At 43.0% G+C, this 13,361-nt stretch overlaps 1 protein-coding gene across 1 annotated transcript in view; it reads right to left on the reverse strand.

Annotated features, from left to right (window-relative positions):
- CATSPERE (catsper channel auxiliary subunit epsilon) overlaps positions 1 to 13,361 on the reverse strand; it is a 134,577-nt gene that overhangs the window by 86,654 nt on the left and 34,562 nt on the right. Inside the window, exon 7 of the mRNA XM_087963436.1 lies at positions 7,240 to 7,317. Coding sequence (XP_087819562.1) covers positions 7,240 to 7,317 — 78 coding nt within the window. The remainder of the gene's footprint in view (positions 1 to 7,239; positions 7,318 to 13,361) is intronic.

A 13,361-nucleotide genomic window follows, 5' to 3' on the forward strand; every position in this document is an offset into this window, starting at 1 on the left:
GAAGAGACTTGTTGGATGTTTTTGGAATAGAATTGTGGGATAGAAGGAAGGAAGTTTGCATGTGTATGTTAACAACGGAAGATGAGGAGAAGATATCATCAGATGTGTGGGCAGGAGGTGAAACAGGGATTGTTGGAGCCTACTATGTCTGGTGTCCTTTGAGAGAGGGAAGGGGATCACGCTAATTCAGTACGTAGATGACTTGTTGTTGACAGGTGAGAAGGAGAAGGAAGTGCGAGCAGCCTCAGTTCGTTTGTTGAATTGGTTGAAAGAACAGGGTTTGAAGGTATCGAAGGAAAAATTGCAATTTGTTGACAAAAAGGTGAAGTACCTAGGTCATTATATCCAACAGGGGACTAGATCCTTGGACCCTGAACGGGTCAAGGGAATTATGGAAGTAGCTCCCCCGAGGAACAAGACTGAGGTGCGGAAGGCATTAGGGTTGCTGGGATATTGCAGGATTTGGGTAGACCAGTTCACTGTGTTGGCTCAGTTCCTGAATAAGAAGTTGGTGGATAGTAAGAAGGAGTACGTGCTTTGGGAAGAAGGAGATGATGAGAAGTGGGAGACTCTGAAGAGAGCCCTGGCAACAGCACCAGTGTTGGCTTTGCCTAACCTGAAGTTGCCTTTCCATCTGTATGTGTCAGCCTCTCAGGGAACTGCAGTAGGTCTCCTTGCACAGAATAGGTGGGGGCGTTATCAACCAGTGGCTTTCCTGAGTAAAAGGTTGGAGCCTGTTGTGAGAGGGTGGCCAGTTTGTGTTCAGGCTATGGCAGCAACAGCGATGTTGGTGGTGGAGAGCAAGAAGTTAACCTTTGGGGGAGCTTTGGTGGTGCATTCTCCTCACCAGGTCAACTCAGTGTTGAGTCAGTTGGCTACCACTTGGATGACAGAGGGGAGGATATTGAAATATGAAACCATTCTGAGAACCAGTCCTGATGTGGTAATAGGGATAGATAGGAATCTGAATCCGGCAGAGTTCTTAGAGGGGAGAAGGCAGGAGTGGGAGCCGGAAGATCATGATTGTCTGTTGCAAGTGGACCTCATGACGAAAGTTAGGGAAGATTTGGAGAGAAGGAGGGATGCATCAAGACCTCGAGGGGGTGGGAAACACCTGAGGGGGTCAGGGTGGTCTCTGCTGTTACAATGAGAGGGATTTTGGAGAAGGTTCATGAAGGAGGGCATTGGGGAACGGAAGCTCTGGTGATGTCTGTTAAATCTCATTATTGGAGCTTGAAGATGTGGACTACAGCTCAGAGCATTTGTTGGAAATGTCTGATTTGTCTGAAAGTAAACAAAAAGGCTGCAAAGAAGAAAGAAATGGGAGGGTGACCTATAGTGGGATGGCCTTTCCAAAGAGCGCAAATTGATTTCACTGAGTTACCAGAAAAGTGGGGTTGGAAATATTTGTTGGTCATAAAAGATCAGTTGACTGGATGGGTGGAGGCTTACCCCACCAGAAGAGCCACTGTGACTAAGATCTTGTTAGAACAGATCATCCCACGATATGGAATGATGGAAGCAATAGATTCAGACAGAGGAACTCATTTCACCCAAAAGGTCCTGCAAGGGGTTTCTCCCTTTGAAATGCTGATGGGGAGACCCTATTTGGCCAAACTAGGCAATCCCATACCAGAGTTCAGGGACTTGTTCCTTCGGAAATATTTGCTGGCACTGTCTCGGTCTTTGCTTTCTCTTCACAAACAGGGACTGTTGGTGCAACGACCACCTTTGGCTGGTAGCCAACACCCACACGAGGCTGGAGACTGGGTCCTGATAAAACTTGGAAGAATGAGAAGCTGCAGCCTAGCTGGGAAGGCCCGTACCAGGTGCTGCTGACTACTGAATCGGCCGTTCGCACTCGGGAAGGAGGCTGGATGCATTACAGCAGAGTCAAGAAAGCACCAGATCCAAATTCTACGTGGAGGGCAGTTCCAGTGGACGGACAACCGTTGAAGTTAACGCTAAAGCGGTAACATGCAGCTGACTCACTTGATAATCATCTTCCTGATAGTAAATAGGACCGGAGGAAAGGACAAAAAGACAGAGGCTAAGACTGAGGGACAATGTGATCAATGCATAAAAACAACAAAAACAGGGACACAAGTGACAAAGACTCTGATTTTCCATACTCAATTGAGTTGCAGGGAAAAAGACTCTGGGACTTGTACCTACAATGGGACATCTTACTCTATTTGCTTGCTAAAGAGGGAGGGATATGTGGGAAGTTTAATTTAACAAACTGCTGCATTGAAATTGATGAAAGTGGAAAATTGATCCAGGAAATAGCAGATCGGATGGTGAAGGTAGCTCATGTGCCTGTTCAAACTTGGGAGGGGTTCAGTATGGGGAACCTGTTTGGATCCTGGTTTCCTAAACTCCCTGAACTGCAAGCCATAGTGGCTCTAATTGGTATCATTGCAGCAGGATGTATAATACTCCCGTGTATCCTCCCTATATTCATCCGCACAATAACTAGCACCCTTTCCCTGATAGCCAAGAGACAAGTTACCGAGCAAATGATGACATAAAGACTATATCAGCCAGTATCCACTTCAGAGGATGAAGAGGCTGGGGAGCTGTTGCTTGAGTTTGAGACAAGAATGGAACAAGAAAAGGGGGGATTGTGAGCAGAACAGAAGCCATTATGACTTGTGAGAAAGTGTCTCAAACTCAGGCTAAAGAGGAGTTGTAACAGTATAGGGAGATGTTCAAATCAAGCTGAAGAGATAAGCAGGATGTGTTAGGGACTGAGAGCAGGAGAGTGGCCATGAACTGTAACAAAGTGTGTAGAAAAACTGGATGCGGGTAGAACAATGGAGAACTGTAATAGGGTGTATACGTGTCAGAAACCGTGTAGCTGCTTATGCCTCAAAATCCGAAATGAATATGTATCCATTTGAAATAGGAAGAATGTGAGCCAAGGCCTCGTATGAGGTGGGGTGGACAGTTAGGGTATAAAAGTGCCGTTTGAATTTTGCTCTGCGTTCCTTCAATGCCTGAGGGAACCCGTTTTTGCAAACACGTGAATTAAATCTTGTTTTCCTTGGATCAACGAACCTTGTGGTGGTCTTTTCGTAGCCTCCCACCTCACACTTGGAAAGGAAAAAAGTGAGTTTATTTTATTAATTAATTAATGAAATTTATATGGCCTCCCATTTCACAGAAAGTGATTCTGTGCAATATATAACAAATATTCCAACTAAAGTGGCATGTCACAAAAACTCCAAAATGCAAGAGATTATGCATTGCCTCGAAAGATATGAAAGTCATTTAATGATTTAAGATTTACATACCAATAAACTGCAAGCATAAATGTAGGGTAGAATTTCTGGAAAACTCTGATTAGATGTATATCAACTCAGTTATCAACTAATAACTTGGTCCCATGCCGTGTAGGGGTTTGAATATGATAACTAGCACCTTGTGTTCTACCCAGTAGGAAACTGGGAAATACTGCACTTGTACAATAGAAGTATAATGTGTAGTAAAGTGTGTACTGGACCAGGGGTCGCCAACCTTTTAGACCTCAGAGACCACCAAACTCATAATTTTAAATCCCGCAGACCAGAGACCCTGGGAAAATCCCAAAAATGTCTGCAGGAAAATTCCCCAGCCCATTTTCCTACCGATAGATCATTCTTTATTTGGGATCACAGGATACCAGCTCCAGCTCCGTTCTCAGGGGGGGAGGGAAGGAGGGAGGGAGAGACAGACAGAGGCAGGCAGACACTTTTGGCTTCATGCAAGGAAAGCAACAGAAGCAGCAGAAGCTTTTCTTTCTCTCCCCCAAATTCTGCCAGAAATGAGTCTTTGTGAGACTTATCGCATTGGCGCAGCCTCTTGGAGTAGGAGGCCTTGCAGGATGCCAGAGATTCATTTCTGGCGGAGTTTGGGGGAAAGAAATAAAGACTTTTGTTGCTTTCCTTGCATGCAGCCAAAAGCAGAACAAGCTGAAAGAAGCAGCCCATTGGACAGGACAGGTGCGTGGGGCGAGTGGGGCAAGTTCCCCCCTCTGCCCTTTCCCGCCTCCCGTCACTACCTCATGTTATTTGCAATGCAAGCGACGCAAGCCTTGTGTTCCCGCAGGACATGTGGGCGGCACAGCCTTGTGTTCCTGTGCAGCCTGGATTAATTGCTTTGGGGGTAACATTTCTCTGCAGACCACCAAAATTTTCTTCGTGGACCACCAGTGGTCCCCAGCCCACTGGTTGGTGACCAATGTTCTGGACTATTTATAGCTTTTGAGTGATCTTCAAGAACAGCCCAATGTAAAGTGTATTGCAGTAACCCAAAGCTGAAATTTCCTGTGATCAATGTGGTAGTGGAGATCCCAAAGCAGAGATGCAGGATGGTTATGTTGGTGGCTGGCAAGCACCTGGTTTAAGGACACTTGCACAATCAGGGCTCCTTTACATATTCTGGTAGTTGGAGTGAGGGCTTGGTGTAACTGGATCTTTTCTGCTTCCTTCATATGAGAGACAGGGATGGACCTAGAGTGCTGCCACCCAGCCATTTGGAATATGTAGTTTCTCCTCCTAGGGGAGAGATGAGGCATGGGATGGGTTAAGTTGGCCTTTGTATGGACTTGTCTTGCTCATCAATTGCAACCTTTTTTGGATAGGGAGCTTTGCGCACGGTCACTCGTGCCTTGTCACTTCAGTCCAGAGTTGTCCATGATAGGAATTGGGTATGTCTAGTTTAATGAAAAGAAGGGCTAGGGGTGACATGATAGCAGTATTCCAATATCTCAGGGGTTGCCACAAATAAGAGATTGTCAAGCTATTCTCCAAAGCACCTGAGGGCAGGACAAAAAGCAATGGATGGAAACTAATCAAGGAGAGAAGTAACCTAGAACTAAAGAGAAATTTCCTGACAGTTAGAACAATTAATCAGTGGAATGATTTACCTCCAGAAATTGTGGATGCTCCAACACTAGAAGTTTTAAAGAAGAGATTGGACAACATTTGTCTGAAATGGTATAGGACTTCCTGCATGAGCAGGGGGTTGGAGTAGATCCCCAAGGTCCCTTCTAACTCTAATTACAATTCTGTCCTGTTATAAGCAACAGAACCCATCAAAATGGCTGCTATATCTTATGGCTGCTTGAGCAGCAGCCACAAAACACAAGGCACTCATCCTGATTCCAACCCGCACAGATATGCTGCCTTTCCCTGCACCCAGTGCAGCAAAAAGCCTGATCACTAAAGTCTTCAATGCAGGGATGGGATCTGACTGGTGTAACTACCGGTTTGGTGATTTATATAATGATGCTTTGCGCGCTCATGCATGCTTTGCGCGTATGCGTGCCTTACGCGTACTGTGCATGTGTGAGAAATGTTGTCAGCTGTGCTACCCAGACAGCTGAATAACGCTGCACGCAGGTGCGCACCATTTGAAAAAGCACTTTTTTCAACCGCAGCTGTGCCGCGCAAAGCAGCTGAGGTTAAAAAAGCAGGAAATAAAGGTCAGGTAAGAGCCCGGGCGGGTGGATGGGCCAAAACAGCAGCAGACACAGAACCGGTTCTGTATCTGCTGCTCTTCAGAGTTACTGGTTCTACAGAGCTGGAGAGAACCGGTAGAATCCCACCCCTGCTTCAATGGCTAAAACCCTGTAACCACCACCAGTTTCTTGTTCTGTGCCAGCCCAGTGTCTTTGTTTTCTCTGCAGCAGCAGACTCAAGATGGAGGATAGGAGTCTAAGCCACTAGTCCACTGCCATTTGCTCCACTGCACCCTCTGGAGTTCATTCCATGTCACCCATCAGCTGGAATAAAGACCCATCAAACTCTGTTGATTTCCAACCACGCTCTAAGGCATGGGTTTCCAACTCGATTGTGTCAGTCACCAGACACCCGGAACATGTTACCATATGTGGTGGACATGTACAGAAGCTAAAATATATTGGACAAATAAACAAACATGGTTGGAAAAGATGATAAAACAACACATAGACTTAAAACCTGAGATATTTTTATTGAGGATTTTACCTGAAAATTATAGTAAAGAAAAAAAATATTTAATCATATACATATTAACAGCAGCTAGAATTGTATTTGCTCAAAATTGGAAAAATGAAGATTCCGATAGAGGAAAAGGTGATCATGAAAATAGTGGAATGTGCAGAAATGAATAGATTAACATTAGCAATTAAAGAACAAGATCAAGCGGAATATTATATGATATGGGATTTATTTTATAAATGGTTGGAAAATATAGCAAGAAGTTAAATGAATATTGTTATAATGATAAGATATATAAGGCTGAGCAGTTTTTAATATGAATGTAATCATAGTAAGAAATGTATACTAAATATAAATATTTGCACAAGATATATGTACCCAGTCGAGACACATATAACTGAAAGATGGATTTGTTGTAAAATAAAATAAAAAATATTTTTTGAAAAACTCGATTGTGTCACATGATATATTGTGACGTATCGTGATGTGTTTTGCCTTTGCTGAGCCAGGGAGAGTATGCCCTGCACGTGATGCATCTGGCCTGCAGGCAGCCAGCTTGACAGGCCTGCTCTAAGGAATCCCGACAATAGAAGGCTACCACCCAACACAGTTCTACTTAGCTCCTGCCAGGGGGGATGTTGATGGAGGCTCCATTGGTCCTTTCCAACCATTTAGTCCACTGTTACCTCACTAGTTAACTGTGCTGCTGCTATTCCTGTTCCTCCCACCAGCCCAAAAAATTAACACTATCATTGCTGGCCACCCATTGATCTGACTGGGATAACCAAACACCTCTGTACACAGTACACAACATCTAGGTGAGCCTATCAACAGGCATTCACCTTGCTGCTATGGTGGAAAAAACAAGAACACATCAACAAAACCCTCTTTCATTAAAAACTTTTCTTATCTTTTTCCCTTCTCTTCTCTTTTACTTGAATCCTCCCTTTGTTTTTGTTTCTCTCCTTTGATCCACAATCCCCCGTATGCAACCATAAAGTTTATAAAATATCATTTTGAACACATTTTTCAAAAAAAAATCAGTTGTGGGACTGAAGTTATCTGTTTTCTTTTCAGCTGTCATCCCTTGAAAATATTCTTGTGCAGCAATTAAGGAAAAAAGATTTGTTTAAAATTTGTCTAGTTGTCAGATAGTGCCAGATTAATGAAACAGATAAAAGAAGCAATTTCATCTTATTTCTGAAAATGTGATAGCATTATATGTATACCATGTAAATTATAACGATACTCTTTTGGAACAAAATAAAATACCTACTAGTGGTGGTGATGTGGCAGTGTATTCCTTTTCCCTCTTGCTTGCACTTTCTGGATCATATAACCATACCTTTATAACCTGACAAAAAAAAAAGATTAGTATTACAGAAGAAGGCTTTTTGTTTTTATGAAAAATGCTTTTTAAAATTTCTGTAAATGTTATGTAATTATTAAAATAAGTAATTGTATTTGTTTAGTTTACAAGTTGAAAGAATTTTATTACTATTAGAAAATAGATTAATTTTCCCAAACAGAGTTAATGAGAAAGGGAATGGGATTGCTCTGCTTATATACTAGTGTTCATGATGTTCATGGATTTCACAACACAAAATACTTCATCACGAACAATCAGCACTCAGATAAGCAAAGATTAATATCAAGATTAATACTAGACAAATAATCAAGAAGTAAACAATATCCCAGCCAAGGAACTATCAACTCAGACAAACAAGCTAATAGTAAATAGTAGCCTAATCAAAGAACCACCAAGGCCATTCCCACCAATACTGACAGGCAAGCCACTAGTGTATAAACAGAGAACAAATCTCACCCCCTTCTACCACTGATGATGAGCAGTGAGCTCCAAGGATTACACAATCTTAACACTGTCAACCGCACATTTAAAAAATTTAAACAGGGCCTCAAGCTGGAATGGGAGAAGTCTTTTACTTTAGTAAAAGATTTATCAGATATATGCATGTAGCCTTTTACCAGCTCAGAGAGTATAAATGATGATGAAGAATGAGAATTAATAAGAAAATCATGGCTTTTGCTAAAACACACGTTAATATTATTCAGAAACAGAGATAGGTTAATATTCTCTTTACATTTATTGACTAATTTATAATGAACAAATTTACCTGAGTTAGACCAGAATCCCATGACCTTTAAAAAAAAAACTCAGTTTACAAAAATATTGAAAAAATCCTAATGACAGTATCATTTTTAATTCAGAACAGTGGACAAAGCCCTGATTCTGAACGCTTGTATTCATAGATTTGAAGCTCAAAACAAATTATTTGCAGATATATCTTGTCAGTTTCTTCAAGTTTCCCAATTTAATTCTGTTAATAAAACGATGCATTCCAACTCAGGAATCTACTGTGACTGATTTATTTTATGTTTTACAAATAGATGCTTCTATCTCCTTTGATGTGGATGCATTCATTAGGATATTCCTGGCTGTATATAGCAAGGATGATTTGTTGGAATATTATGGGTATCCTTTTAACATTTATACAGTCTGACGATATACTGCTGGATAACCTCCCCAAAAGAATGACTGATGAATGCAAGCATGATATTTTCCTGATACTCTCAGTAAGTAATGGTAACAGTGATAATATCATTCTGTATGCAATTATTGCAATTATTCTAGTCATTTATTAAAGGAATTTTCAGAAAGGAATTTGAAATTTTTCTTCTACTCCTTGTTCATAGTATTTGGGGTACTTGCCTCCATGCAATTCAATATCTATAGTATCTACAATCCTTGGGAGAGATCATTTGGAAATTTGGACTGAGATATTGTTAGCATGGGATATATCACACTATTCAGCCTCTACTTCTAAGCAACAAAAATGATATAATCTCTAACAGCAGAGTCAATCAGATCATGAATGAATATTTATTTCAAAAAATATCCTAGCATCTGACAGCTGCACTGGAAAAATGCATACAAAAAAGTCTCTGCTGTGGAAGCATGCAGAATGTATATGCTCGCTAGGCAAAATAATATATGTTACCAGTGTCCTTACTGAGTACACTTAAGAGTACAAAAAAGTGAGAAATAAAGATACAAAAGGCAGAATGAAAAATAGAACCTAAATAAAAACATTTCCTACCATTAACTATTACAGGTAGTCCTTGAGTTACAATCAGTCACCTAGTGATTGTTCAAAGTTATGACTTAGCTGAAAAAGATGATTTATGACCCAGATCAGAAATTCTTATGGTTTCCCCACAATCATGTGACTGCCCTTCAGGCGTATGGCAACACAGTTGCATTTATGTCTCATTGTGGCATCCCAAGATCATGTGACTGTTTTATGACAGTTTTGCCAAAAAACGGTACTTCCAGTTCCGGTAAAATGTCGCACATAGCAAGAAAATGCTTCACACTTACAATTGCTGTATTTGCTTAACAAACCCATATGTAGTTACAACCACTGCAAAAAAGTTGCAAAATACCGTCAGTCAAATGACTGACCTATTTTACAACCACCACAACATACAACTGCAATGTGCAAGCTCCATTTCATTTGTTTGTTGAGGATTGCCTGTTCTTCAATGTTGCTTTTTAATTTATGATATTAAACATTGGAAATGTTCACTTCAAGCTATAATCACAACAGGAAAATTGGCATACATTTTATTATAGATAATAATTCTGTCAATGACTTACAAGATGGGCAAATTATATCATAATAAATGTTGGGCATTCTAGGTGCTGGCCTAGAAACCAGAAGCTGGTGAGCCTTCTTTAAGCCTGAAAACTGGCTGGAGATTTTGGGCCAAATATTGTCTTTCAGCTCACCCTGCCTCATAGAGTTATTGTTGTAGAGAAAATAGGTGGCAGGCATATTAGGCATATTCGCCATCTTGAGTGAACCAAATGGATATTTAAAAAGTGGGAAAATATATAGCAATAATTCAGTAAATAATAACAATGAATCCTACCCTGCATCCTTGCAGCAATGTTAACAGACGGTACTTTCCAAGAAAAATAGGTGGGTGTGGAATGTTGCAAATAGATGATTGGAGAAGAAAAATGAGATTTGGCAGAATATCTGGAGATGCACTGAAGCTAGTATACTAGGAAGGCTTACTGAATACCAAAATGGCTTACAAGGACCAAATAAAGAAGGAAAAAGTGGCATGGGAAGATAAGGTATTACATGGCCAGTACATTAAAAACAAAACAAAACAGGTAAACCAGATAATATCAAGACCTGACAATGGCTAAAAGCAGGAATATTGAAGACAGAGACAGAGGGCTGCACAAGCCTTAAGAACAATGACATACAAAGCCAGAATTGAGAAGACAGCAACAGATAGTAAATACTCCCTCTGCAAGGCAGCAAAAGAAACAGTGGATCACCTAGTTAACTTGCTGCAAGAATGTCACACAGAACTTGTTGTTGACTACAAACAGCATGATAAAATAGAAAAAATGGTGCTGGAAGATCTGCTGCCCTTTGCTTGCAACTAAGAACTAATGGGACCACAAAATAGACAAAGTAGTACAAAATGAAGAAATTAAAGTGCTTCGGGACTTTAGAATTCAGAAGAGACAAGAACCTGTCACATTACACCCCAGATTTAACCATTCTTGATAAGAAATACAACAAAGTCTGGATAGAGGAACAGCACAACAAAAGAGAAAGAAATGGAGAAAATAAATACAAAATACAAAGACCTACAAATGAAAGTAGAACTGTGGCAAAGAAAGCAAAGATAATACCAGTAGCACTAAGATGCACACGGTAGGTGCAATCTCAAAACGTCTGAAGCATCAGTTGAATATCATCACTATTGACAAAATCTCTATCAGTCAATTGCAAAAGACAGCTTTACTTGGAATACCTTACATCCTACAATGATACCTTAAATATCATTAAACAATAACATCTGGCTATCACAGGTCCTTGGCAAGTACTTTATACATGGACAAAAATGCCAAATTGTCTAAACATCTGGCAGGTCATGTGACAAACCATAATGATAATGCCACAATAAAGAAGTTTTCATAGAGCCATATTTCATTCACCATACCCCCTGGAGGTTGTCCCAAAAGTATTTTTTCAAACGGCAACTGGACTTTGTTTTTTCTTGAAGAGATTTCACTTCTCATCCAAGAAGCTTTTTCAGTTCTGACTGCATGGCGGGAAATGGAAGGATTTATATTCCTTGTGTCGTGTCCGTCGCAAGGAATGAGACTCGGAGCCAGTGACTTGGTTCAGCTCATTTATTGGTTCCCGAGATCGGATCGGCTCCCGAAAGAAAACGGTGGCTTTTATTCTTTGGCCGCGGCGGCCGCGGCCAATGGCACCGCTTTGAATCTCCCGCAATTAGTTTCCACCAATCGCGGGAGATTCGCGGCGGGCCAATCCGGGCGGCTCACTTGGCCAATCAGTTCGCCGCGCGTCTTGGCCAATCGCTGCTCGGTTCTACAAGAATGGTAATGACCATACAGAACACCCCTCCCTCTTGGTAGGGTCCTACGTAATGTAGTCCCGCAAGTAGGCGGGGCTACGTACTTGTCTACTTGACCTGCGCAGGTTAGTTGGTGCTTGGCTCCCGGCCGGTTCGGTCGGGTTCTGTGTTGCTCCTTGTCCTGTTGATGGAACCGTCTGGAAGGCTGGGCCGGGCCTTTCATCGCAGCTCCCTCCCGGTCTACCCGGGCTGGTTGAGTTGCGGTTGCCGCTCCTGCCTGGTCTTTCCGGGCTGGTTGAGCTGGCCCGGCTGCTTCTTGCTGGTGAGGTGTCAAGCTGGCTGTATGCCGGTGAGTATTCCTGGTTTCTTTCTAGTGGGGTTTGGTCTTTTGGGCTCTCCCTCCCCTCTTGGTTTGTGTTGGGGGTTCCCTTCTGTGTTTGTTTCTGTTTGCGTGTCGGTTGTGTTTCCCGTGGCTGTTCTAGACCTTAACTGGTCGATGTGTCGTTTCCATGCTCGTCCGTCGGTTGTCTGTAAACGGTACGAGCGGGGCCTGTCACTTGGGTTACGGTTGCTGGTACCCAGAGTGGGTCTCCGGTGAGGTTTTTGCGTGATACCGGTCGCCTGTTTTAAAGGTTCGGTCTTTGCTTGAGGAGTTTGGGGTTTTTCAGGGTTGTATGTGGGGTGCAGTCTGTCGAGTGGGGACCTTAATTTTCTCCCCATCAGTAGTTCTGCGGGCTTTTATTGGTTGTTGTATTCGGGTTATGTGTTGTATAAAGAGCATTTTGTTTATTTTCTCTTGGATTTCCCCGCTTTTCTATTTTTTGGATAGTTTTTTTTGTAAATTGAACCATCCGTTCCGCCCTCCCGTTCGCCGCCGGATGTGCCGGCACTGTCAACGCATGTCGTATCCCCCGCTCCACTAGGAATTTTTCGAATTCCAGTGAGGTAAATTGGGGCCCGTTGTTGGATACGAGGACGTCTGGGAGGCCGTGGGTTGCGAATAGTTTGCTGAGTTCTTTGGTGACGGCCTCCATGGTGGTAGTTCTCATGTTGCTTACCTCCAACCAGTTGGAGTAAGCGTCTACCGTGATGAGGAAGGTGTGGCCTTTTGTGGGCCCGGCAAAATCTATGTGGATCCTGGACCATGGTCCCCTAGGGGTTTCCCATTCCAGGATTGGGGCGGCGGGAGGGCTGGGTCTGGTTTCCTGGCATCTGTTGCACGCTGCCACCCAGGCCTCGATTCGTTTGTCCATCCCTGGCCACCAGGCGTAACTTCTGGCCAAGGCCTTTGTCCTAACGATGCCTGGGTGCCCCTCATGCAACAATTCCAAAACCTTTCCCTGTAATTTTTCCGGAATAACAACCCGGTCCCCCCAAAGTAAACAACCTTTTTGCAATGACAGTTCTGTTTGTCGGTTTCGGAATGTTCTGAAGTTTTCGTGTCGTTCTTTTCGGGCACCCTTTCTACCCAATGCAATACCCGCGCCAGACGTTTGTCTTTATTAGTTTCACGGGCAATGTCTGACGCGGTTATGGGTAGATCGGGCAGAGTCTCTATGCTGAGGGTGGTCGTCGTGGGTGCTGGGTCGGTGTTGAAGTCTGGTAGTGGCGTGCGACTCAGGGCGTCTGCATGGGTGATTGTCTTACCGGTCGGTGTGTGAGCCGGTAGCTGTAGGCGGCAAGGAATTCGGACCACCTTGTCATTCTAGGGGATAGAATGTTCGGGTGGCCCTGTTCCCTGCCAGGATTCCCAGCAGCGGCTTGTGGTCGGTGACGATGGTGAAGGTTTGGCCGTAGATGTACTCGTGGAACCTTTTGACGGCGGCAACGATGGCCAGGGCCTCTTTGTCCAGCTGACTGTAGTTCCGTTCCGGTTTGGTGAGGGTTCGTGAGAAGAAAGCGATGGGTGCTTCTTTTCCGTCGGGGAGAGTGTGGCTGAGGACAGCACCGACGCCGAAGGGTGATGCG

Source organism: Notechis scutatus, chromosome 1 (assembly GCF_049901735.1).
Source record: "Notechis scutatus isolate UNSWTSFEM ecotype Mainland chromosome 1, rNotScu1.2, whole genome shotgun sequence".
Taxonomy (NCBI): Eukaryota; Metazoa; Chordata; class Lepidosauria; order Squamata; family Elapidae; genus Notechis; species Notechis scutatus.